At 45.9% G+C, this 27,020-nt stretch overlaps 2 protein-coding genes across 3 annotated transcripts; one reads left to right on the forward strand and one right to left on the reverse strand.

Annotated features, from left to right (window-relative positions):
- Positions 1 to 2,299: 2,299 nt before the first annotated feature.
- Positions 2,300 to 22,827, reverse strand: ACOX1 (acyl-CoA oxidase 1). Of its 2 annotated transcripts, none has more exons than XM_084218699.1 (14): positions 22,634 to 22,827; positions 21,478 to 21,637; positions 12,896 to 13,056; positions 11,073 to 11,180; positions 10,470 to 10,589; positions 9,200 to 9,315; positions 8,830 to 8,999; positions 8,367 to 8,529; positions 7,487 to 7,677; positions 6,722 to 6,901; positions 6,025 to 6,130; positions 5,796 to 5,939; positions 4,836 to 5,042; positions 2,300 to 3,821 (listed from the first exon to the last, which is right to left on the reverse strand). In XM_084218699.1, exons 1-14 carry the CDS (start codon positions 22,746 to 22,748, stop codon positions 3,771 to 3,773), a joined length of 1,992 nt encoding a protein of 663 aa, XP_084074825.1. In that variant the 5' UTR covers positions 22,749 to 22,827; the 3' UTR covers positions 2,300 to 3,770. The 2 variants fall into 2 exon arrangements, with proteins under 2 accessions (XP_084074825.1, XP_084074826.1); XM_084218700.1 differs by lacking the exon at positions 12,896 to 13,056 and adding an exon at positions 15,950 to 16,110.
- A 94-nt stretch (positions 22,828 to 22,921) lies between these two features.
- TEN1 (TEN1 subunit of CST complex) lies at positions 22,922 to 27,020 on the forward strand. Its single transcript, XM_084218580.1, has 5 exons — positions 22,922 to 22,982; positions 24,321 to 24,421; positions 24,660 to 24,762; positions 24,882 to 25,039; positions 26,271 to 27,020. The coding sequence occupies exons 3-5, from the start codon at positions 24,677 to 24,679 to the stop codon at positions 26,408 to 26,410; spliced, it is 384 nt and encodes a 127-aa protein (XP_084074706.1). The 5' UTR covers positions 22,922 to 22,982; positions 24,321 to 24,421; positions 24,660 to 24,676; the 3' UTR covers positions 26,411 to 27,020.

A 27,020-nucleotide genomic window follows, 5' to 3' on the forward strand; every position in this document is an offset into this window, starting at 1 on the left:
ACCCTGTTGCCATCGTGACGGGCTCTGCGCCGCGCAGGCAGGCCCGGCTAGGAAGGCCCTCCCGCCACGGGGCCGTCCCTCGTGGCGCCTGACTCGGGTAGGGCTGCTCCTGGTACTGCCTGATTGGAAGCGTCCCCACGGCCGCCGCTCTTCCCTCGCCCCGGGCTCGCCATCCCCGCCCTTGCCGCGCTGAGGGAAGTGTCCCAAACCTCCTTCGTGCCGCGGGCAGTTCACAGCAAGGCTGAGTGCTGCACAAAGCCAGCCTGCTCCTGCCTTGTTTTTACTGGAGTTCCTGCTTCCCGCAAATCCCCGGGAACCCTCTGGGGTTTATAACCCGCAGCCCTCCTGCAGGGGCCTTCCCCTCACATGTGCCAGCCCCTGGGAACACGGGCTCCTTGTGAAGCTGTCCCCAAAAGGTGGCGGCTTTAGGAGTCCACGGCTGCCGTCAGGGATCCCACAGGCGCAGCCCCCTCGTTCTGCGGGAACAGTCGCTTACAGGGTCATGGCTTTGTTAAAAATAGGTTAGAAATTGTTGTTTATAACTGTTAAGGATGTACTGTTAGTTTCTTTGTGAGAGGAATAGCGGATTTGCCTTTACAAATGAGCTGTGGGTCTGCTGGTAGACAAAACCAGCACTGGGAGACAAACAGCGGGAAGGATTCCACTGATTGATGAATGGAAAAAGATATTTACCTTTACAGATAAACTGTAGGTTTGCCGATAAATGAAATTAGACATTGAAAGATGAAAGAAATAATGGGGAAGAAAACCCCCTAAATTCCATAAGAATTAAAAAGGAAGGTTGTACATTGGAAGGGAATCTCTGGTATCAGGTGTTCCTGGAAGTCTGAACCTCCCAAGTACCTCAGGCAATGGGGAAAGAGAGAGGGAAATGTGGGAAATTGGGATAAAAAGAAGGCTGCATCCTCCAAAAATTTGAGACACCCCAGGGGAATGCCCCATGGCCTCTCCCTTTATTTGAATAAAGCCAAAAAGGACTCCTCTGCCTCCTTTTTGGACATAAACCTCTGGTGTTTGTGGATTAATTTTCCTAACAGTTTTTATATTGTAAAAGGAGTTAAAAGTGCAGTTATAAGAAATCAAGTTCACAAGGTACCATAACACACCTCAGCAAAGTGCAGCACGCCCAGCGAAACGAGCCAGCCTGGACAGAACTGCAATGGCCAATCAAGGCCTGAAGCCTTCACACAAATGAAGGATCCAAACAAAACCAGTGCAGAGGGACAAACCCCAGGATGAAAAGGGGCATCTGGTGCAGGGAAGCAGCGCCGTTCCCCTGGAGCCTCGGGGCCATCGCTGCCGAGCAGCCCCAGCGCCGGCGCTGCTCCATCCTGGGCGGGAGCGCTCCTGCCCGGCCCGGCCCTGCTCTGGGGCTTTCTGTGATTGGAATGAACGCTGGAATCACTTCAGCACCGGGAGCCTGGTTCCGTTTTTAACAGCTTGGCACTGAAATTGCTCCTGCCCCTCAAGAGGCTCAGCACTTGTGGCAAGGCACCATCGTGTTGCCCAAGGATGGGTGAGGCTGCAGGGCAGAGTTTAAACACTGTTTGCTGACCCCGAGACACAGCAAACCACGCCAGGTTGTGGCATTCAGGCATTGTCACCAACCACAGCAAGGTAACAAGTGCACAAAATCCTCACCAACAGTAAGGAAGTGTTTCCCAATACACCAAAATATGAAATGGAAACCAACTCTCCTTCTCTCTCTTTCCATTTCTCAAAAAATGAATGGAAAACAACTTCTGTGAATTGAGGCTGCTGCTGCCCAGGCCCATGGTCAGACCTTGCTGTGGGCACTGATCAGCCTTTGCTGCTGTTGGGGCTGCAGTGACACCGAGCAAACGCCACAGCTGTGCTTCCCCTGGGGCTGGGGCAGCAGGAGAGCCTGGATCCCCTGGGATGGGACAGGCATGCCCATGGGATGGGCCTGGCTGCCCAACAACACCGCAGAGCAGAACCACGGAAATCACACTATATAAAACACCAAAATCCAACTAATTTGAGGTCTTCTGAATACTTCATTCCCATTCATTTACATGAGATCCACTGAAGGCAGTGTGTGAAAAGAAAGACATTTTGTCTGAAAACACATTTTTGTAATTTATTAGATCTGTACATAGCTAGTGCTGTTCTCATTAGCATGTTTTTAACCTTTTCACCTCCATCCCCCCTCCCCAGGCCAGCAGCCTGTTCCACTGGACACAGGGAAGGCAGATCCCTCAGCCTACTCTGGTATCCTGAACTTCCACGGGACCTGAAACACTCGGCAACCAAAAGACAAGTTTGATTAGTTTATTTAAAATTAAACATTTCTTTCTGTTCAGCTACTGCACGTGGAGCCAAACCTTGTGTCTGATCATTGTTAGTGCCAGAAAACTGATTCAAAATTAGAGACTAACAGAGCCTAGAGCTGCAGAGAAGCAGCTTCTCAGGTGTTGCCTCAGAACTGCAGGATCTGAATTCATCCTGAAGTTTTTACCATTTTAAGCTCAGAGTTGCCCTTCTCAAGTGTGAAAACTGGACAGAGTTACTGGTGTGGAAAAGCAGCAATGATTTTGCTTGGTTGCAGTTGTTGCACTGATTTCCCTGGGCAGCAGGATGTTCTCCTCCAAGCTGAATTCTTCCTGTTCCATCAGACAGCACCGTGCAAGGCCCAAGTCGGTATCAAAACAAAATTAAGCAAATCAGAGAAAGCTCCTTGGAAATGCATGGGTAGGAAAAATAACAAAAATCTGGACACTTCACTTGGGATTGTCATTTTCTTGACAAATGCCTTTAAAAACCAGGACAACATCCCAGAAAAATCAGAAGACCTGAGGATGTTGGTCAACTGATTTCTGCCCTCCAATACTGGCTTCATCATTCCAGGTCAAATTTGCAGTTTTTACCACTACATGTGCTTTTTTCCCTACCAAATCAACATAAGTAACGTTTGTAAAGTGCTTTGAGATAGTGCTAGAAAATGCTAAGAGTGAAAAGAGGGCAGAACTTCTGTCATCACACCCAGCTGATTACTATGAGTTGGTTTTATCCTCAGAGCAGCATCACTATGTTCTCCTTTGACCTCCTATTAACCAAGAGCTGGCACAAAGGAAAAAGGAGTTTGTGCAGGGCAGTGGAAGAAGGAAAACAAAGGAAACATGAGGATTTCTTCTGGAAAGAGGCCTGAAGCAGAGCTCCAGAGAAGGATGGGTATTTACTTCCCAGACCCATCAGGAAAACAGTGCCACACGCAAACTCACATGCACAGAGCTCTGCAGGAGGCTTCACACAGCACAAACATTTGCCAAATGAGGAGAGAGGTGGGGCTAATCTTAAAAAAAAAACCAAAAAAATTTAAAAATCAAGACACTGATGCTTTTTTTGAGGGGAGGTCATAACTGCTCATCAGAAGCTACTGCCTGAGGGCTGTCAACTACATCATAGTGAAGCCCTGCCACCTTTTCCATTTGACAGGAACTTCTCTCTAGTTAGCAGCTTCACAAAAGCAATCCTTGTATAAATCCATAAAGCTTTCCCAGATTTTTAAAAGGTTAATTTTACCATTATAATTGCACTTTAAAAACAGGCATCAATCCCTACGAACTCTCCCCAAACACCTCCTCAGCTAAAAGAGGAAAGAAAGGCTACAATTATTCACTGTCCTACAGCTACAGGATTCAAAGGTTTGATTTAGGTGCCTGAAGGAAGGATGCAAACACCCACTTTTCAGGGCAGGGCAAGAGTGCATTTTAAAAAACCTGCAGGCTTCACAGCTTGGCTTGCATTGGCTTCAGGTGTTTGTGGAAAGATTCATGAACCTGCAAGACAACAAGACAGAGGTTACAAGGTCAGGTTTGATCTTTGAAATAGTCTTCCTTCCTCACCTCTTGCAGTCTGTTTGTATACTAAGAATATTTGAATAAGAGGCACTTGGGAGATTTAAGAACAGCCAGATAACTTCTATATTTCAGGGTCTACATGATAGAAAGCATGAGGATATAAAAAACAGCCTGCCCACTACCTTTCTTTTAAGAAAGAAATGAAAAATGTACAGCCATACACTTGTCTGGCATTTTAATTACAAGAAAACTGGTACAGGTTTCCTAAGGGGCTATAATGAAGCTCCTAAGCCCCAGTGACTTCAGAGGTACAGAACACTGAGCAAACTGGTGGGATTTAACTCCAGCTGCAGTCTCTGGCAGCCCATTGTAGGAGATACAGTCTGCCCTCATCAAATAAAGGCACCAGGAGACAAGTGCCTTTATTTGATGAGGGCAGACTGTATCTTTATTTGACATCAAATAAAGGCACCAGCCAGAATTTACCATTCTAGCTGATGGAGCAGGGACACTTCAGTTTATTTTAGCTCAGCTGCAGCTCCAATCCTAGGCCAGATATACAACATCTGACACCCAAGTACTACAGGGGAGCAGTTTATTTTCTCCTCCACTCACTGCTACGGCCTGAAGAGTGGAAGATTTGCCAGAAAATGGGCAAGGCTTCCACAGCTACTGTCACTAAGCAGAATCAACAGCAAGTGATAATTGCTTTTGAATTCACTGAGATACTTCAGTTGTTTCTCTGTGGAGTGCACCATTTCCTGCCTCAACTGAGAAGCTCAAGAGATCCCACAGGGTTGAATGCAAGGTACACCTGGGAGAGAAAACTACAGAGAGCAAACTGAAAGTAAGTTGTTAGTTTTGGTCCATTACTACTTGTGACTTTTCTCCCCCCTTCCTCAGTTACCTGCTGAGATCACTGGAGCAGAATTAACAACCCTAAAGTGAGTTATTTCTCTGGTCATGTGAGAAAAAGAAGAGAGTTTTCTTTACCTGTGTTTTGTTCAATGGGGATTTCTTTGCCCACTCAAACATGTTCTCATAGACGTTGCCGTCGTAGCGGCCGAGCACAGACCCCAGATGGACATCATGGAAGTCAAAGGAGTCCACCAGTGCCACTGCATTGGGACGAATGACAGCCAGGAGCTCCTTCACGTGTTGGTTCACTTGGGTTATTTGGGCACTGGTCAAGATACCCGCCTTGAGAGGGGAAACAAGGATCACACAAGTCACAAATCCTTCCCTTCCCCAAGGTCTCACACAGGTCAGCTTTCCCACACACAAAAATGCAGCAGTTCAGTTTTCTAAGTAGTTAAATTGGCAATTTGCCACAGTGCACAAGCAGAAGGAGATGCCCTCCATACTGCCCAGCTATTAATGGGAGACTCACTCTGTGAGTACCTGTAAGTTAACTGCAGCAGCCTTGGAGAATATGCATATAAGGGTATTAAACTGTGCCTTGCTTCAGAGAAATTTTTAGTAAGCAGGAAAGAGGAAAATGGAAAGACAAAACATATTGTGTCTGTCTGAAGAGCAAACAAAACACTGCTGCTCAAACTGACAGAATGAAGAGACAAAAAGCAATGCCTGGCAGTGTAAAGCTATTACTGAAGGATAGGTTAGAATTTGGAGCACAAGATCCCCTTTCAGGGATATTACCTGTGGAGCACATCTAAATACAGCTCCTTTACTAATTCCTTGTTTTTTAACACACAGCAGCTGGTCACCAACCGGAAACCATTTCAGCTAAACCCTGGCACACGCCTGGTTTCCATTTATCACAAGGGAATTCCCAACAAGAGCCTTCCAGCAGACCTGCAGTGCGAATGACCCTCTGGCAGCCAACAGCCAAGAACTTACACCTCTAACATCCATACAGCCTGGCATTTAAAGCCCATTTGCAAGCAGTGAACCTGGCTTCAGGGAGCTGGAGTGCTGGAGGAAGGCACCGACCTGCAGGAAGTCGCCTGCGTTCCTGCTGATGCCGAACAGGGCGTACAGGAGGCACAGCTCGGTCAGGACCGCACGCACGGCGGCGTCACTGACCTCGGCCAGCTTGGCTGTGAACAGCTTCACCACCACGTAGTGACAGTGGGCCTGCAGGAACCAAAGAGGGTCAGTCAGGGACACAGAAAGATGAGGAGCTGTCACAGCACGTTTCTTTAGCAGGCACATCACTGACCTCTGATGCCCGCACAAGATCAACAGAAGTTCTGTTCCAGGCATCCTCCTTGCTCTTTCTGTGGGTCAGCTCAGTTTGCAGATTCTTTGCTGCAGATTCTACAAGCCTGTTTCACATGAGGAAGAAAAACAGTTTAAATAATAACACCACATTAACAGGATGACATACACTGAATTCATAAAAGTCATGGCACATGAGCTCAGAATTCTTCTCTTGTGCCGTGAGTGAAGACAGTGACTGGAGTGACAAGCTGTACCTCTATAACACCAGTAATCACTGCTGCAGCTACAACACAGCTACAGAGGGGTAAGAGGACTTCTGAGAGCACACGTGGTGCTTCAATACTACTCACAAGTCTGTTCTACTCTCCCACTTCCCTCACAAAGAACTTTAATATCAGGATTGTTTCTCTCCAGGGAGATCTCTGAGTAGTTTGGTATTTGTAAGTTTGAATATACTTTACATATAAATAAGAAAAAGATACATCCCAAAGGACTGGGGAGCAGAGTAACCAGGCTATGAGCAGCCTCAAAGCCCTTAACCCTGACCCCTACTCAGTAAAGTGTGTCACTTCCTGAAAGCAACACACGGATCAAAGCTTCGCCAGCCACGCCTCGAGAACCCAGCACAAACAGGGCAGTCATCACCACCACCTCACCCAGTTTTTCTTGGCTCAGCCCAGTCAGTGTGAGCTCACCGGGCAGCACGTGACTTGTAGGCCTCCACCAAGCTGGTGGGGTCATTGATCCTCACGGTGACGGTCCTGGCAGCCACGTGCTGGGGCTGGATGCGCTGCCTGGGGAGGTCGTTCAGGTAGGACACCATGCCACTGACCTGCTGTCCAGAGGTCACCTGGGTGTAGCTTTTCATAAGGAACCTGAAAATAGAGACAGCAGATGGCAGCTCTTACTCATGAGCTATTTGAATGGACAAAAGTAATCTCACTGAGGCTCAGGCCAGAAAGTTTATCTGTCAAAAAAGTGGACAGGAACATGACTCCAGTTTTGTGCTAATACAGACACTTCTGCTCATTACTTTGTCACCAAATTCACTGACTCCTGAAATAAAAGACTCCTCAACACCAATTTAGTGTTAAGAAGGGCATAATTTATTACAGGGGTCTGGATGCACAGGGGTAGCTCCTCCTTGTGTCCATGCGATTTTTTACAAGTGTGTTGCTTACATACAGTCACTACATGCATATTATAATTAATTCATTACCATAAACCCCTCCCCACATTCCCAGACTGAGTCCTTGTTTTGGCTGTAGCTGCATTCCTAAGCCAGATGTCTCCCCCTTATCTCCCAACTGTCCTTCCTGGGATAGCGGATTCTGTGAGCCTTGTTTCTCTGCTCAAAGTTACACAGACATAGCAGAAATCGAATTAACCCTTTTGGTACCAACTCCAGCCACAAGGACCATGAGGAGAGGCTGGAATATGCCTGTGCAGAGCTCCCATACCTAGCAGTCTGCAGCATCATGACAGTGTTCTCCCCCTCATAGGTGCAGGACGGGGTGAAGGTGACATAGATGTCAGGAATGCCGCTGCAGCGGGAGTAGCCGTGCCCGCCGCACGCCATCCGACACTCCTCAATGCCAGCATTGGCAGTCCAGGAGGTGAACGCCTTCAGCCCCGCTGTCAGGGCGTGCAGCTGAGGGGAAACAGCAAAGCCAGGTTTATTTTCCAGTCTTAGCTTGCACACATACATGTTAAGGACTGCAACTCCTAGAAGAAGAAAAGTGAAGTCAACACCATTCTTGTGCTGTTCCACAGGTTTTTGTTTTTCTTGAAGGAACTCTTTCCTAAGCCAAATATTTATATGAAAACCCTTGTACATGGAAAGACTTACTTTAAGTATACCATTCTTTCTGCCCCTACACATTTTATGTACAAGACTGTTTTCAGCTGCCCACTGTCACAAACCTTAACAGAAAACAACATTTTACAGCCCTAACCCCTCAGTATAGTACTGATACTTTGATCAACACACCTATTCTACCCCAGGCACCTGGAAGAACAATTAAGAAGTTACAGCACAAGCACGAGACCAGTCTTAACTCCCAAACAGTACTCCATCATTCCTGGAAATGCATCTTTTGAATAAAAATATATTCTCAGTAGCTTTCTCACTGTGCATTACTCCCTGTTTTTTATAAAGTGCTAAATTAATAGAGCAAATAAATGTCACCAGCATATTCTGGACTGGAGGGCTTCTGAAACTACAGAAGTAGAAGACATCTCATGAGTGAATGCCAAAAAGGTTCAATGCCTCTTTTTCCATGCTGTAAAGAAACCTCACACAAATTCAACCAACACTCTGGTTTCCAGAGGACACAGTACCTCTGGCAGCTCACTGAGGTCCCCCGTGCTGATGTCCCCACTGATACGATGATAGGTGTCCTTTATGTAGGCTCCCACAAAGTGGAAGGCATATGCTGTTGCCAGGAGAGGAAAGAGTTTGTATTGCTGGGTCTGATAATCCAGGATCTGCGGTTCTGGTTCCCTAGAGCAAAACACAGATGAGTTAGCATGTCAGTGGTAGCAACCTGCTGCAGAAATCCCAATTATCCCTACTCTAAGTAAATTCACCATCCATATCAAGCCAGACTCTCTAAGACTATCCAGCAAAAGCCTCTGGAGGGGAGGACATTCCAAGAATGAAAGATTATGCACTCCCCAGGACAAACAGTGTTTTGAAACCACATTGAGTGCCAAAGCAAACATGAGCCACGGCTGCCATTCCTCCCAGTACTTCAGAATTTTCCCTCAGCAGTTTAGGCTGCTCTGGGTCTCCTGCACCCACCCTGGCTTCAGCTCAGACTGGTGTCTGACGGCGCTGTAGCGGATGGCGATGGTGCAGGCCCGGGACAGCGAGCGAGCAGAGTCACCCACGATGAGGGAACGGATGAACACCATGGTCCCATAGGTCAGCTTGTCACTGACTGGTTTCACATAGGTGCCATCTGGTTCAACCTGCCAAAAAATAAAAGATTAAAAAAAAAAAAATACAGCCTGTTGATTTGTGAAGTTTCCTCCCTTTCACGTGTTCACACTCAAAACTCATCAAGCAGCATTTACAAGCCACCCACAATCCCTTTGGTGCAGTACTCAAGCTCACAGGAGCACTCAGCGTGCCCATTTCTCACAGCAGATGCTGAAGCTCCCTGCTTTACCTGGGCATATTTCATCAGCATGTTTTCCCGAGGAATTCGGAAGTTGTCCATTTTCAGGTAGCCATTATCCATTTCATCATAGCCAAATTTGGGGCCAATGTCACCCACTGTAATACCTGCCACAGACAAAGACACTTGCATTAAGAAATAGGAACTAAACAGCACACAAGAGGTTCAAGCCTTCTCCAATAAGAAGACTGGTTAGTTTTCTAGCAAGTCCTAGCAGTATTTTGAGTAAGAGTTAACAGGGACTTTAATCTCTTTGATGGAAAGTGGTGTCCTGGTTTTGGCTGGGATAGAGTGAAATTATCTTCCCAGTGGCTGGTACATTGCTGTGTTCCTGATTTAGCACAAGAACAACGTTGATAACACACTGATGGTTCAGTTGCTGCTGAGTAACACTTGCATCAGATCAAGGACTTTTCAATTTCCACACTGCCCCAACAGTGTGAGGCTGGGGGGACACAAGAAGCTGGCAGGTGACACAGCCAGGACAGCTGATCCCAGCTGGACAAAGGGATATTCCCCACCATGTGGCATCATGCTGAACAATAAAACTGGGTGAAGCCAGCTGGGAGAGATGACAGCTCCCTGCTCAGGGACTGGCTGGGCATCAGTCAGCTGGTGCTGAGCAATCACACAGTGATCACCTGCTCTGCATATTCTACTATTATTATTGTTGTTGTTGTTGTTACTGTTATTATTGTTATTTTTCCTTCCTTTTCTGTCCTATTAAATTGTCTTTATCTCAGCCTACAAATTTTACCTTTTTCACAACTCTTTCCCCCATCCCTCTGTGTGGAGGGAATGGCTGTGTGTGTTTAGCTGCCTGACAAGTTAAACCACAACAACTGGCTATCAAAACATGGGAATCTTCATAATTTCCATGCAGCCCTACTATCCACTCACTACAGGAGCTGTCTCTAAAGTTCATCCAGCTCACTTCCAGCTAAAGTGATGAAAGTTCCTCTTCCCCTATCAGAAAGCAGGGTGTGCTGCTTGTGGGATGCATAGCTGGGACACACTGGGGCAGAATCAAATTCTAAATTAAACTTCACTGGGGCAGAATCAAATCCCAAACTAAACTTCACATTGAAGGCCTGGTAGGAAAGATGATTTAGTGGTAGTTCAGTCATAAGAAACTCATTTAAGCCATGTGATCTACCAGCTGGATTCACTAATGAAATAAGCCATGGACTTTAACAAGACACAGCAGCTGTATAAAGTCAGAGAGAGAGATGCAATGTACTCCCTGAGTGTGCATCTGTACCTGGCAGAGGTTCATGTGTGCCCAGCTGCCGGATGGGGACAATGAAGGCGTGCAGGCCTTTGCACTGGCCCTGGGTGTAGAGCTGAGCCAGGACGATGGCGTGGTTCGACGTCTTCCCAACTGCAAGGGGAGCAGGACTCAGCACAGAAACACAGTCAGACACACTCACACACAGAGTCTTTCTTCTGAGATAACCTCACCACATCGTGCACTAGAAAATCAGACTGACCCCACTGGCTGTCACCCCAATTCTACAGATCTATGACAAAATGTTACTCAAGTCAATGGAAGTTGCACAACACAATTTTCTTGACTATAAAACACTGACTCCTTGGCACACCCGCCAGTGAAGCTGAAGGAACGATAAATAATTTGACACAAGCAATCAAAAATTACACCAAATCCACAGTGTGAATGGTTCTGAGCAACAGTCCAGAGCACACAATGTTTAGCAGGCTCTGATAAATCTGCTTGTCATGCAAGAGTGACTGGCTTTCAGCCAACTCTTCGGATCAACTTTCAGTCATCACTCTCCAGATATAACACACACAGAATCACCTCCCTGAGTTTTTCCATACATCTTCCAGACTTAGACACACTTACGTCCACCTGGCCACCACTTAATGGAGGTGACAGTGGGGCTGTTGAGGATGAACTCCTGTGTAGAGGGGTCATAAGTGGCTGTCGTTTCCAGGCCCCGAAGATGAGTCCCTGGAAACAAGCAAACACGTTGTTTTGGCAGGAAGGCAGTCACAAAGCAGAGACAAGGACAGAACTGGGTAATGGAAAGTGGAACTCCAGTAGTAATGTTTGAATTTTAATTTTGCTTTTAGGCCATATGTATAAAAAAAGCTAAATATCAACAAATAAAGGAAGAACAAGTGAGGGACAGACCACATTCTGGGACCGCCAATTCTCAGAAAACATTGATTTTTTTCCCCGGTGATCTAAGACTAGTTTTCCAAGCACCTCCAATCTGACACCTCTTTGCTATCACACACCAGAAGCCCTTTCTCATTCAAAATGTTCCACAGGAACACACTCACCTGAATTTCACTAAAATGCAATCTGATTAAATTGCAAAATAAAACCATCCAGTTCTCAGCCACAAGATGAAATAAACAGTGCCCATCCTCTCTCCATTCCCTCATCAAGCCTACATTCTCCTCACTTGATCGAGCTGATCTCCCAGAAGAGATCATCCATAGCTCCAAGAGAGCAAGTAATGGCATGTGTATGCCAGGTACTGATGCAGGTAGATGAAGAGACTGCATAAAGATGGAGATAATTCCAGGAACAGTCTTTGTCTTCTGCTCCCAATGCTTCACTTCCCACACACGTCTCAGAGCAGTGGCACTGCCCCTGTATGCTTTAAAAACTCCCAAAATCACCAGGCCTACTTGCTTAAACTAGACAAGCTGTGAACACTCCTGAGAGTCTGGACTGACAGGGCAGGACAAGAGCTCCAGCAGGAAAAAGGAGATCACCTTGCAGCAACCATGTTCCCAAAGCATGGAGGTAATGGCAGACTTCCACAGGCAGCTCAACACAGACTTTGCTGGCAAAGGATCTTCAAACCTCACTAGTTCCAAGAGATTCTCCTCAGACTTGCAGTTACTTTATGCTTCACACAGTCTCTACATTTCCCTTCAACACAAAGGTGAATCCCACTCATTTTTAGAAAATAATTCTCATCTGCAACTCTGAGATGACCAAAATTAAAGTTTCCCAAGGCAGAATATCCTCCCTTTGAAACTTAAATTAGAAGTGTTGCAATCACAATACTGCTGGAGTTATCAAAATCCATTTCAAAGCTTGAAAGCAAAGGAATAGCAACAAAAAACAAAGTCAACATGAGACAGAGAACTCAAAAAGCCCAACACATTTCACAGTCAGTTAAAAAGAACACATGGGAGTGAACTAAGGGGAAAAAGCTCCCCACAGAACATGAGCATTGGAGCCAAGTTAACCCTGATCCATCTGATCCAAGGTTAATCCTGAGGTGAACAAGCAACTCTAAATTTTTTGGCATCTCTTTCACTACCTCAAAGCTCTGTCCTTTTGTCTTTACACTGAACATTAATGCAGAACTCCAGCCAGAAAGAATAGCAAGGGTAAAATGAACAGATGCCACCAAAGTGACAGCACCAGTGACGGGCAGTAATGATACCGGTTTGAATGGCACAAGGAGCACCCAGGTGCTCAGTTATAGAGCTACAGACATCCAACCCTCCCTTCAGAGGAAGAGGGAAGCAGCACATGGCATAAGGCTCTATTAACCCTTGCAGAGGCTGTCCACTTTTCCCTACAACCACAGCAGGCTGTGGAAAACCGTGGGACACACACACACACTGCTCTACCCAGGCACGGGAATCCTCGGCACACAAAGGCATTCTTAGAAAGAGCATTTACTGAATGTACTGTACCATGGCCCATTTCAGTCTGGGCATAAGTGCCAATGATCTCCAGGTTCCAGGCAGGCATGAAGAAGCGATCCTGCTGCTCTGGGGTGGCCTGGGTGAGAAGAGTGGGGAGGAACATGCCCAGGTGAAGGTCCAGAGGCTCAGGCCGTCCGCGGTGAACAAAGCTGTGAAGAATTGTCATGGGATGGGAGCGTGAAGGGAATGTTATGGGAGGGAAGCAAGCATGAGGATTCATGGTGGAGATTCAGGAAGAGACAAAAAGGAAAAAAAAATGATTCATGTGTCAGAATTCAGCAAGTGTATTTCAGAGAGCCAGAGCACTGTCCTTTTCTCAGGCTGAGTAATAAGAAATTGCACTCACTTTGACATAAACATGCTGCAGTGCATTTCCTTGTAATCTTGCAGAAAGTGCATCTGCAACATCCCCCTATTTTTGATGCGCTGTGATTGATTTAAAAAAAGGATGAATCCAAACCAAAAGATGGACCAGACCTTCTGGTTTGAACATCAGAGCATCCCTAAGTTCAATGGGCTGAGGCAGTCAGTTGAGAATATCAGTTTGTTGGAGATGTGATGTGGCTAAATGCAGTGTGCTTTTAACCAAATACAGAAAGTCCACTTTTTCTTTTTTTTTTTTTTTTAACATGTTTTGAAGGTAGAACCAGGTGAAAGTCCCAGTTTATCCAGCTAAACAAGTTAGGTTTTCAACAAACTTGATTTTTTTTTAAAAAAGACAAATCCTAACTGGCTGTACTATGTACTCTAATTTTTTTAAATTAAATATCAGACACAATTAGTGTACATGGTATTTCAAATCAACTCCCTTCAACTTCTGCTATTTTAAAGAACTTTCTTAAAAGGACAGTGCTCTGTATGTGTAAGTCGAAGTTACACATGAACAACTTGGGAAGAAAGCCAACAGTTTTGAATTTGTAAATCACCAGCACAAATTATCTCCAATTAAACATATTTCAGTAGAATTACTTTTTCTCCACATTCTGTCAAGCACCACTGTGAGGTAATTAAGTTGTCTATTAGGTTTTTCAATATAAAGAATTAATTCATCATTAAATCTTAAAATATTGACAGCTTCAAGTATTAAAATAGTGGTGATAGACTGGGGACAAGTACCTCCATCTGGCTCCTTTATGTATGAAATAAATCTCATTGGACTTTAACAGGAATATATATATTTAAATGATATGCATTATGGAAAGAGCACTGGTCTGAGCTTGGCTCAAACTCATCTGACATTCTTAGTGAAGTGGAAACAATGCATCCTTGTGTTCTCTAAATACACATTAATATGAACTAGTTCTGTCCCTAGGCCTTCCTAAGAACTGGTTTTTGATATTCTCAGACTCCTATAAATAAATTCAACTATCTAATAAACCAGCAGCAAGGTATTCTAAGCTTTCTGACTGCACAGTGACCAAGCCCAACAGGGGACTAATGGCCTACCAGGAATACCAGATTTTAAGTGAGTTCAGTAAAGGTGAGAAGTACTGAACAGCTACAGCTGACAGCCAAAGAGTGATGAAAAAAAAAAAAAGAAGAAAATCCTTATTTACCAGCAGTAGTTATAAACACAATATTTTTACTTTTTCACTGCTCCTTTTTTCATTTTCAGCCCTGTGCTATTTGTGTTTTTTTCTTTGATTTTTTTTTTTTTTTTTTGAGAGAGAGAGAGAGGAGACGACTTCACTATGAAAGAGGTTAAAATCAACACAGGCTATCACACATATAGTCACCAAGATAAAATTGAGTAAATACCCATCCAGGCCAGAGTTCAGTTCAATAATCCAGAGGTCTGCTTCCCATCACCAAAATTTAAATATCAGGATTAAATTAAGCAAAGCTGAGGGACAATTACTGCAGCAGCTTCACTGATGAAATATCAGATACTCAACATTCACAGCAGGCATGCCAAATATTTGCATTTTAATTATTCAGCATGGAAAGCATATCTACTTCATTGTATTCCATTTAGTGTCAAAATACCAATTTAACCATGAAACAACATGAGAACTATAAGGAAATCAACCATCACCAGGCAAGAGAGTGCAATGATCTAATGTGAAATCAGAAGTAAAACTAATCACTGCAGTGTGGATGTGACTGATTTCAAGCAGCTGGTGTGAGAAAGCAAATAAGGCCAGCAGGCACTGATTGTTGCCATTCAGTTCTCTCTCAGCTTTTGGTGTTGAGCTGGGTTTGTTGAGCAGGACAGAGGACAGGGTTTCTTCCACTGAGTCTTCTACAAATGTTTCAGCAGCTGTAACTGAAGAACCAGGCAGCTGGCATTGCCATCCAGCAGTGTCCAGACTTGACGCCTCAGGCTTTCCCACTTCAGATGGCAGCACAAGCACTGGAGTCTCTGTTTGTTAACTATTCTTGCTGGTACTTAACAGCCACAATTCCAAGTTCTGGGCTAAAAGACTGTTTTTTTTATCCATTAAATGTTCTTCCATTTGAAGCAGTGAAAGTTGCTTTCAACAACAGCAGGAGTAGGATGGTTTTTTTCTTTGTAAACAAGACCTTTCCAGGAAGCTGTACAGCTGCAGTGCAGCAGCATCGGAAGAAAAGTGCCTGGGGCAAAGCATACCTGACTTTCAACCCCAAACTCACAATCTCACCGTGCTCCACTGCTCCTGTAGGAATGCTCCTGACCTATTTCTGCAGGCCAGCCATGCACTGAGGGCTCTGGCATACGTATCCCAAAATCAGGCAAAAGTAAAAACCACAGTACTGTTCATTGACACAGTCAACTAGTTCAAGTGAAATTCAGATTCTCAGGGCTTAGAACAACCTCCTCATTTCAAAACAAAGCTAACAACTGCCAATGCAGAGATCAGCTAAGAGGTGCATTCTGGAAAAGACCAAAGGAATCCTGGGATTGTCAGGATGTGAAATGAGGCGGCTGTCTGGCTACAGACATCAACCATTAACTGATGAATTTAACCTTTCCCCCTTTCAGACTGACCCGGGGAACATGAACAATTTACCCACTGGAGTTAGAGAAGAGAGGTTACCCATTGATCCCTGAAGGGAACTAACCATGTCCCATTTCGGTTTGGGCGTAGGTGCCAATTATCTTGACTCCACGGACCAGGGGCAGCCACTTCTCCTTCTGAGCAGCAGACGTTTGGGTCTCTATGGTTTTGTGAAACATGCTGAAGTGGAGACCCAAAGGTTCAGGAAAATTGCCCAAGCATGTTCTACAGGAGAGAAATAGAGGGATCTGGATCTCAGTCTTACTGTTACCATGAACTGAAAGGCTTTTCTCCAATTGGAGCATAAGATAAATGATCTCTTTGCCTCATTCAACCTTTTTTTTTTTTGTCCCACAAACAACCTCCAAATGTGGAGGCATCAGAAGCAATGCTAATGGGGAAACAGATGCTTCTTCCAGGCATCTTCTTCACCCCATGAATCCTGTTGTTGCTATGTAACTAGAAAAAATATTATTCTACAAAGGTTCATGAGGAACTTGAAACTAAGGACATGAAAACCAAAATATATTCTCCTCCATCTCTCAGGCTTTGTGGGAATAAATCCCACTGCTGCTGGTAGCCTACAACTAGGGCATTATTAGTTAGAAGAAATATATATTAAAAATGAAAAGGTTTCTTTGGTGACTGAGTTCTTTTCGGACCAGCTCTGTATTGCCTGCAGCTGCTTCTATCAGTTGTGAGATCTGGAACTCACCTTCAATTAAAACTACCATTACAGTCTAATGCTGGAGGGAATGAAAAGAAAGATCAGACATTTTGGGAGTGCTTCACCAAAGCAAAAGTTATTTCATGAAAGAAAACTCTAATTATCTAGTAGCCACAATGCCAGGCAAAGCACATTCTCAATTAAAACACCTTCCCTTCTGCAGCTTGAACAGTTCCTTCATCTTCAATCTACTGTACACAAATGTTTATTCCATCTAAACTCTAACATAGAGGAGGAAAAAATGAGCCCTCTGCATAAATACCACAGGGGATGTTTTGCACACAGCTTGTCCATACAGCAGCATTTATGACTGACATTTTGCACCATGCAGAGAGTAAATAATTGATAATTCAACAGCAGTTCCTGTACAGGCTGTGAAAACCGGCCTTAGAGTGAGAGACAACCACTGAACTGCAGGTTGCCTGTTTTAAATGAACAAGACTAAATGAGCCATGGATTTTTCCAGGAGCAAAACTACTGTAATCAAGCAATCTAATGCTGGCCAGTAATGTATGAACTGTGCTTTAAGCTGGTGTTGGGTGCAGGTACAGTGTCTGAAGTTCCTGGAGTCGAGGAACACAGTTCTTTCACAAAAAATATTCTCTTGCCTACAGCAGAAGATGTCACCAAAGCTGATGCTTTCAGGGTGACCAAGGGCTTAAAAATGCTGCAAGGACATCAAGTCAGAACTTTTCAACACTCTTGTGGTTTTCTAAGTAGGTCATTCTTTTAGCCCAGGACCTATAGAGCAACAGCAGCACCCTCTTCTTCCTCACTTCCTGCAGCACAATTATTGTTCACTACTCCCTGGGCCCAAAAAGGGCAAATCTGCAGGGAGAAAATGAGTGCTTGACCTTGAAACATGAAGTGTCAGGGCTTGGGAAGAATTCGAATGGGTCTTTGCACATTTTCAGCAGTCATTGGAAGAACTTGAGAAAAATGTGCCCATGCTTTGCTGTCAGAAAAAAATCAGGTCAGACACTGAGATAATGCTCCAGGAAAACATCCCAGAATCTTCTAAAAGGTCCCACCAGCAACTTTCACTGCCTATGAGGAAGTTTCATTGGAAGTGCCAGATATTTAATGATTACTATTACCTTTTCTGACAGGAGGAAGACAACAGACATTTTGCAAGTGGATGCTTTAACACCCCTGTGTCAGGAGGCCATGATGTTTCTCTAGCACATCATGCAGCATTTTAACAGCTTCTGGCATTAACTAAGCTGAAAATGAAATGACAGCAGAAACTGTTCATCTCTGCATACTCCACACTGAAGAATGATGATTTTCTTAATGTGCCTTTTAACAACTTGAATGACAATGAGAGAGAATCCTGTTTTCCTCAAGACACAGGGCAAACAGAAGAGGTACCAGCTGTGAAAGGAGGAACAACAGGTTTTCTTCCCTTCTGTTTCTTTCTCTGAACTCTTACTGCTTTCCATTACAATTTCAACACTCCCAGCACCTGGACTGGCTGTTCTCCAAAGGCTGCAGTGTGTAACAGTTCAAATACTCTGCTCCAAGACCGATGGTGGCAGTGACCATCTGATCAATGCCCAGCTGCTCTGAGGTCAGCCTTGCTACAACAACAACAACCAGTGTCCCAATGAGGCTGCAGCTCCATATCCACTTCTGGGAGAAGGCTGTGTAGTAATATGTGCTTTGGCAATTTTAGACCTTCCCAGATTTCACAGCAGCCAGTGCCACCCACACAGTAAAAGGCACTTATGTGACAGGTGTGTCACTGTCTCAAGACAGAGATGGCAGAAGCAAAGCCTGTGTGTTCAGAGGCTCCAAAGCTACAGGAACAGCTGCAAAGCCATCCTCAGGCTGCAGAACTGGGTCACAGAACAGGGGCATTTACTTTACATTAGTCTATGTGCAAACTTCGCTGCTTTGGGCAGCTCTTGAAGTTACTCTCTCAAGGACAAGCACAAAGGGTCATCCCAGGGGAGAAGGAGCAGGAGCTGTGTTTGAGCTGTGCTAACCAGGCTTCAGAGCTGGGCTAACAACTGCTATGGCAATAAACTCCTGTTCCAGCTTCATCAAAGTAAGATCAAGCCACACTCGTTCACTCTGCATTATTTTAGCAGTGGCAAGAAAGGCCCATAGTAGAGTTTTCCTACTTTGGTTTGCTCAAAGCTACTCCAGATCCTAATTTAGAGATGTAAGAACAAATTCCAACAGGGAAAGTGCACACTCGTGCAATGCTTATGAACACAGGAATCATCTGGTGACCAGCAGCTCTCAGATCTTCTCTTCTTCCATGACCAAATCTGTCTCAACTGTTTTTCACTTAATTGTTTAATCCCATTTTCCTCAATGAAAGTTAATTAAAGTTGGAGGTGAATTAAAACTGAGCAGTTTCCTCTCTTCCAAGAGCATTGGAGCATTACAGCAGAAACATTTCCCATTTTTCCTGCTGACTTACATTTTGCTGCAGTTAAGACTGTAAAAGATATCAGAAATATTGGCACTTTTAGGCTGATGGCCTTCAAAGCTGTAGTCACAACAGCTGCAACTGCAGTGTGGACATAGAAGAATTACTACATGAAAAGCAATTAAGTATATTTAATAGATCCTCTTATGATTTGGAGTCCCACAAAGCCCTTTGGAAACAGGAAGGAGGAGCATTCACTTGGACATGTCACAGCAGCAGCAATTGTTTAAGTATATCTTCAGGGCAGTGAAGGAAGCAGCATTTCTCCTCACCTACTCATAAATCAAGCTATAAAGTTGGTGAGTCATGTGCAAAGCTACCTAGAGATGTTCTGGCACTTTAGGAAAGCTACAGGAAAAATTATTTAAAATTGCATATGTAAATCTGTCCCTGCCTTTTGGGGATAACTGACAAAATTTCTTAAGCTTTCATAAGTAGAAATGTCAATCACAATAAATACAACTTGACATCTGAATCAAGGATGTCAGTCTATTTCATAAACTTCATTTGAGGCATGTTGCAACACCATATCCATTCAGTTTTCAGTTTGGAAAAATGAGTAAGCCCAAAGACACTTTCTCCAGGTCAGCTTTTACACTAATGAAGTCACTTCCAATTAGCATGTTTGGATATGGGATAGAAATAAACATGATTTTGTCAGTTGGGTGCAGTTCACTAAATTTAAAAAATGTTTGACACTCAGCAGGTAGGAAAGTGGGGACAGATATTAAAATGCAAATGAAATCAAAGGATGAACAAAAAATCCTTTCATTTAATCAATTTTTTAAGCAGCAGCAAGCCCACATCCTCCCTTGCCAACACCAGATTATAGTAAAGAAGTAATTTCAGAATATCAACAGTGTACAGTTCTTAAACCAAACACACTTCACCTGTAGGCAAAAAGTTTATGCACTGCTCTTCATTCTGGTACAAGTTATTACAGAATAAATATGGTATATAAAATAAATTAAAAATGGCAAATACAGTCACTCTACAGTTATTGCAATTATATTTTGAAATCCTGAGTGGTGGCAATTAGATTTTACCTTGGAAAAAAGCAAGCCTTTATTCTTTTTGTTGGTTTTGGACTGTAAATTCTGACTAGTCACCTGACCATTCATGCCATGTTAGATATGGAGGTACTATTTGGTATCTGTATGAAATATTTATTACACCTTCATTCACTTAAGAATTGCTTACTCCTAAGTAAGTTTATGGAAAGACAAAACTAGAATCTCTCATTTGACTACTTCAGAAAAGTGTGTTTATATATAATATTGCCACTAATGCTACAAAAAGACAGAAAATTTGTTAAAATTTTCGATCTGAGACACTGGATAGACTTTGCTGAATTTTCTCAGTAGAAATAGATAAATAAATGAAGAAACTTCCCCATCACTTTCAATAAACCTTTTGTAGGGAAAAAAAAAATTAACTTTGGCTGTGCAGGACCTGAATAATCTACTACTGTCACTGAACTTGTTCTCTGTTATCACTGTCCACCAATTATGATTTTCAAATTATTTACATTACCTCCATGAGAACTTTCATGACACAGGTCAGTGCAGACCAGTTTCTCTGAAAGTAAAACCACAGTGGACAAGGGACTTCAATTTCCTAGTGCCAAGGGTCATGCCCTGGGGCCCATGAAGCTTTTCTAAAAACCAGTCAGAGGGGGCTTTTGGTTCATTATTTAATGTGCCAGAGGATATATCCATGGGATTATGACAGATTTCTAGATCTGTGTAACTTCTCTGTTATCAGTTTCTGTTTAATTAAATCAGAAAGAGTTTAACAGAATTAGGGGGAGAAATGCATCAAAATCTGGAACTCAGTTCTAATTTCTTCTGGAAGGAATGAAAACTCAGATGTAAAGACAGTCTTATTTTCATTAACTTGATCCAAAGGTGGTACTATCAGCTAAACCAAAGGTCAGGTACAACAAAAAGCCTCTGGGTCAAAGAGAACCTCTGGAGCTTAGAGGAGGGAGCCAGAACAGACAGTGATACACAAGAACTTATAAACCATCTTGGAATAGTTTCAAGTATCTCTGCAATGTGACTTTATTGGGTCTAAGTGCATAGTGAAGCAATCAGCTTTTAGAGATTTCATTAGAAGCTGCAAACTCATCAGATCTATTCAGATTCAAAGTAATTCAGTATGATTTTTTTATTCCTTTTGGGAAAAAAAAATCTGACATCAAGTTCTGTTTTTTAGTTTCTGCACCACACGTACAGAACAGCATATCATTGTTAATGTTGCATTTCTCATTTAAAAAAACACTAAGAAAACACAACATTCAGGAATTCAGGGTTTCATCTGAAATTCACTGAAGCCAGACTTGAGTGGGCTTTTATACAGAAAAAAGCACAATCTTTGGTGATGACTGAAGTACCAGAAGCAAACTCTGGATCTTTTTAGGTACCTTTTAAACCAGTAGATCTCATCGGGATCTGCAATTCCATATTCCCTTAACTTCATCACCATCAAGGAGCTCTTCCTGATGGCTTGTTCATAGCGTTGGCTACGGGACAGGAAGTTCAAATCCTCATGCTGGAAGTCAGGGTCATTAAGAACTAAGGCCTCTGGGGACAGAACAGAAGAGGAAAACAAGCTCAGTTTCCACAAACGTCAGCAGGGGGTGAGCAACGACCCAGCATTTTACCGGTCTATCTCAAGGTAGGGGTATCAAAAAATTGAAAATAAAATTAGAAGTTAACGAAATGAGAATGAAATCAAAGCTCTTTGAGAGCTGCTGGCATCTCATTGCACACATAAACCCCATTGACAGTTCAAAGTACTCTGGACTTGGCAGGAGGGCAATTCACTGATGTAAGACCAGCAGGCCCCTCAGCAACAGCCTCCGAGGCTCAGGCAAGCCTTGTGAACTCTGAACCCCACGCAACTCCAGCAGAAGGGCACAGTCAATATTCCCCCTGTGCCAACTGGAAAACAAGGTGCCCGGAGAGCACAGACTTTCTGTGTCCCCCCTTTGGCACAAGTTACACAACAGCAGCCTCTGACAGTCCCAGCCCAGGGAAGAGCCTGGAAGTAGCTCATTAATCTCTCATAACCACATCGTGCCGGTTGACAAACAGATGACATTTGGACTGTTGGGCAAGAGCATGCTAGGAAGGAAAAAGGAGGGGACAGAGCCCATGAGAAGCCGCCTCTGACCCTCTGGAGGAAGGGGAAACAGAGAAGTAAAAGGACACTGCTCTGTCAGGGCCACCCCACAACCGCTCCGGGGAGAAGAGGGGGATCAGGGACGTAACGCAGCTCCCGTTCCTCTCTAACCCCTTCCTTTACGCTGACCCTGTGCCTGCAAACCCTCTCCTCGCAGCTTTCTCCCCTCCTTGGGGTCTTCCCTCTCCACAAAAGCTCCTCCCCACCCTCTCCCGCCCCACGACCCCCTCACAACTTCGCGCCTCCTCACCCCGTTACCCCCGCCCTGTATCCCGCCCTCCCTGGGTCTCCTCACCACGCAGCCTCTCCCCTTCCCACCCCGCATACCCTCCTGCCCCTCCGAGCCCTGACCGGGGCTGTCTCTCCCCGTCCCCGTGGCCCGGGCCCTCCCTCACCGATCTCCTTGCGGCGGCGGGTGCGCTCAGGGCCGCCGTCTAGGATGTGGGTGAGCAGCTCGGGCTGGAAGGTGGCGGCGGCGCGCTCCCTCCGCAGGTCTGCGTTCACCGACATCGCGGCGGCGGCGGCGGCTCTGCCCGATCCCGATGTCAGTCCCGAACCCGACCCCGAGTCGTTCCCGTCCCCGCTGCGCCGGCCCCGCCCCCGCGTGACGTCACTCCCGCGACGCCACGTGGTTCGTGAGCACGCGGGTCGCTGCCCGTGCCCGCCCTTCCCGCAGAGGCGATGGCGGAGCGGTGAGGGGGCGTTCACTCGTGCCGGGAGCGGTGCCGTAAATCGCGCTGCGGTGTGCGTGGAGCGGCGCTGGGAGAGTGCCCGGCACACGCGGCATCAGCATGGAGTAGCTAATTAAATAAGCAGCTCATTAAGCGCTGTTAGCGGGCTGCGTTTGTGCACGCGTTAGATGCGGTGTTGGATAGTGCTGTGCATCTGCGTGTAAGGGGCTGCGCTTGGGCTGGGCCTGCCATAAATCTGTACCAGGTCCTGCAGTGGAGCTGGCGCATGCATTAGGTAGCACACTGGGTGGGCACAGAGTTTGTAGTGATTGGGGTATGGCTTGTACAACCCAAGTGACTACGTACTTTTAAAATTGCATTAAATGCACACTGAGCGTCTTGCATCCCTGGCTGATCCACCTTGCTGCGCAGTGGGATACAGGAGCAAAACCCGAGCGGTACAGGGCAGCCTTTGTCCTTCTGGAGGTGCAGAATTGCCGCTGCTTTTTCAATGTTAGGTGCAGCGGGGATGCACGGAGCTGCAGAGGGCGAGGAGGTGGGTTGGGACCCTGCCAGAGGGGTTTTCCAGCGCGGTCTGGGTGTCCGCAGCCTGGAATGGGACAGTGGAGCAGCAGGCCGAGAGGGAGGCATGTGCAGGGATGGGGTAAGCCAGGAGCGCCCTGGTTTCCCCAGCCTCCCACAGACTCCTCCGTGGGGCGTTTTGCAAGGTAGCAACACCGTGAGCAATGCATGGGGCAGGCAAGGGACATCAAGCATTAAAGCCAGAGCACGTGTATCATCTGAGTGTCCCCTCTGCTGAGTAAGCAGTGTTGGGGGTCCTGGAATGCCCAGTGATGGACTTACTTGTGTGAGTGGCAGGAGTCCCTGCCTGGGCTGTTGTGCAGCTCTTGGGGTCTCCCACAGAGAGGCAAAAAAGAAAAAAAGAAGTTAAGAGGAAAAGCTGTAAATTAAGCGTGGAAACATTCCAAACACAGGCAGCCTGCAAGGGAGATCAGAAGGAAAATGATGCCAAAAAAAACCACTTCAGGGCACAGTCAGGAGCCGGGCTGTGGCATTGACTGGGCAGGGTTAGAACTTTGCTGAAGCTGCTTTGCGTTCCTGACTTTCTGTGTGCTCTGTGCTGTGGCTGACTTGCCTGTGCCAGCCCTGCTCCACCACAGGCACTCCCAGGAGGTCCCACCTGAGCCTTGCCTTGGAATTAATCCTTCTTACTCCTCGCTGTCTGCTAAACCCTGCCAGACTTCTGATGAAACTAGGCTGGCTTGGATCCAGTTTATTGTTCTCCAGCTGCAGGATCAGACACTGCCAGCACTTTTTTATGTTGCAGTAAGGGAACAGGCTTGGGATCATTCCTTAAGTCTTGCTGCATTGTATTCTGTCACCCCAGCAGATGAGGCTATGCCACATCCCTGAGCTGCTCAGTCACCATTCTCCCCACTTCCTGAACCTTTCTCAACTCATCCATAGCCTGGAGGAGACCCAGAGGACCTGGTGAGCTGCCTGTAGTTCATGCTGGGTTGTGTGGGACTCTGCAGCTCCTCTGCGCCAGGATGCCCTAGGCTTGGCACATGCAGTGAGCTGCATCAGGACTCAGCAGGGAAGCTGTGAAGCTCTTACAGCTCCCTGGATGGTGGAACCTGGGCAAGGAAGGAGTTGAAGGGCAGTATCGCTTAGGGGTTTCGATCAGGTACTGAAGAAGCATGGAGTCAGACCTTGTGTTTTACTGCAGGTCAGCCATTGTGTTAGATGCTGCCAAGTGCTGGTGTCTATTACTTCCCGTGGGAGATCAACAGCTCAGTCCCTGAGGGGAAGACACTGAGGACATTTGGCAGGTGAGAAGGGTACCCTGCTCTCCTTGCAGGCCAGGCCTTTCCTTCACTGACTGAGCACACCCTTTTGGTTTGTAATCGGATTTCTGCACAGCTGAGCTTCCCAAATTGATCATTCCCAGGTTATGCCGCTATGACCTGGCCCGGTCTGAAGCCATTCTCACCACGCAGCACAACTCGGCTCAGTACCAGGTCTGTGTTGACACCAAGTTTGTGGAGCCATTCCAAGCCCAAGTGGGATCTTCCTACATGGTCCTCGGAGAGGCTGAACACAGGGAAGGTAAATGCTCTGGGAACTGGTGCCCTTTGCTGCTCTTCAGGGTGCATCAGCTCTTTTGGGGCTCCCTGAGTCACCGAGGGTAGCCTGCACCAAGGCTCCTCTTATGCAGCTCCTCCAGCACATGTGTGATTCAAGGTAGGAGCAGCCTGTCTGTCCCTGCTGACCATGAGAAAAGCCACCCTTCTCTTGCTGAAAATCTGGTCCTCTGGCACAGATTTTTTTAGAAACAGGAAGCATTTCGGCCACATTGCTGAGCTTGTGAAACCTATGCTAAAAAGCCTTCTGGCATCACTGCCAGCCACCACACTGACTGTCTTCACCCCAAATGTGGCACACTGCAGCAATACCCCATTGCAAGTGACTGGGTTGGTCTTTGCCATCCTTGAAAGGCTCTAATAATATATTATCCCTGCCCTCAGACATGTGAGGAATGCAGGCAGACTGTGTCATGCAAGGCACCCTCTTGTCCTTTCCTGGGGTGCCCTGTGTTCCAGCTGCTTGGTGCTTTGCGTGGGAAGTTGATCTGAGCTGAGCCATGGGATGGTGAAGGAAATTCTTTGTTATCTTGGCCACACCTGATAAAAAGCATTTACATTCATGCCACAGAAGTCCTCAGTGGCATATGGAAAGCCACACTTCAGGTGGCCTCTGGAGAGTGACCTGCTAAGCCACTGCTGCAAAATTCCTTTAGAAAGTTGTTATTTTGGTCATCCCAGCCTAGGAAGGAGTTGGCCCCATTTTGCAGGGGTGGAAGGGGAGCAGACTGAGATAGTGGCTGTGTCACTAAGGCTTGGTCACTGAGGTTTGGCCCCTTCTGTGCAGCTCCATGTTGCCACTTGAATGCCACCAATGAACTGTTGATTGTAGCCAGCTTTGAGCCTCTTCTAAGCCCTCTTGTCTGCACAGGGGCGTTCAAAAATGAGCTCAGACCCATCACTGCTGCTTTTCAGCCAGGGAAAACCAAAATGCATCCAGCCACAAAGAAGACAGATGGCAGGCACTGGTACTGTTCCCCAGTGCAAGGGGAGTGCAGTGTCAGTGACCAGCATTTTGTAGCCATCAAGGCAGAGGGAAAGCACATCACTGAATTAAGCTGCTCCTGCTGCTCACATCAGTGGCAGGACTGGTCTCCTGAAGTTCTCAGGCTATGATTATTTGCCCAGCTTGAGTCATATGTTGCCTGAGGGAACTCTCTGTCTCCAAGCTGCTCTGTCTGTTTTCCTTTCTCCAGAAACTCCCAGTCCTGTGGTAAAAGCACGAATATTGACCTGCGTGGAAGGGATGAATGTGGCCCTGCTGGAGCAAGCCATACAGGAGCAGAGGAAATACTTCAATGAGAGGCAGGAGCAGAGGGAAAGCGACACATCCTGACAGCAGCTCTGAGACCAGCCACACGCTGGTCCTTGCACTGCCATTTGTTACAAATATGTTAAAAGTCAATTAGGAGGTGTGTTTGCTGTGGCAAACAGCAAAGTCACTGAGCAGGGAAACACTTGAAAACTGAGTCAGTGTGTGTGACTGTGGGCTGTCCATTCCTGCCCCAGGTGTCATGACTGAAAATAGCTCTGGGGAAGCAGGTTTGTTGTCTGCTTGAAAGGGTGGTTAAGGAAAGGGATCACTTGGTTTACACTGCTTCTTTCATAATGCACGGCATGAGGAAGTCAGAAAAGCTATCTGAATCTGGAGTTAAGCAGCTCACCTTTGGCAGATGGGGGAAAAGGGCATTAGCACAAAGTTCATTAGTCCTGCCTGGCTGTGGGCCCATGATTGCCTGTGTTGGGGTACACTGACTCAGCTGCCACAGAGGAACATTCCTGCCAAAACACTCACCTAGTTGGACTGACCAAAGAAACAAGAAGAACAGAGTCACTATTTTCAGTAGCACCTGCCTCCTCAGGTAGGAAGAACTGGTATCTAAGGAGAGGATTAATACTAACTCCAAAATAAGTATTTGCAGTAGCCTGAGTACTTGACTTTCTTC

Source organism: Fringilla coelebs (assembly GCF_963513975.1).
Source record: "Fringilla coelebs genome assembly, chromosome: 19".
Taxonomy (NCBI): Eukaryota; Metazoa; Chordata; class Aves; order Passeriformes; family Fringillidae; genus Fringilla; species Fringilla coelebs.

What these genes read in the sequence shown, in the direction of transcription:
- ACOX1 (XM_084218699.1), bottom strand. Translation starts at nt 22,748, where the DNA reads ATGTCGGTGAACGCAGACCTGCGGAGGGAGCGCGCCGCCGCCACCTTC. An exon ending in TGCTGATGAAATATGCCCAG is followed by an intron (nt 9,000 to 9,199) that starts GTAAAGCAGGGA and finishes ATTTTTTGGCAG; the next exon opens with GTTGAACCAGATGGCACCTA. An exon ending in CAGTCTGAGCTGAAGCCAGG is followed by an intron (nt 8,530 to 8,829) that starts GTGGGTGCAGGA and finishes GTTTTGCTCTAG; the next exon opens with GGAACCAGAACCGCAGATCC.
- TEN1 (XM_084218580.1), top strand. Translation starts at nt 24,677, where the DNA reads ATGCTGCCAAGTGCTGGTGTCTATTACTTCCCGTGGGAGATCAACAGC. An exon ending in ACACTGAGGACATTTGGCAG is followed by an intron (nt 24,763 to 24,881) that starts GTGAGAAGGGTA and finishes GATCATTCCCAG; the next exon opens with GTTATGCCGCTATGACCTGG. An exon ending in AGAGGCTGAACACAGGGAAG is followed by an intron (nt 25,040 to 26,270) that starts GTAAATGCTCTG and finishes TCCTTTCTCCAG; the next exon opens with AAACTCCCAGTCCTGTGGTA.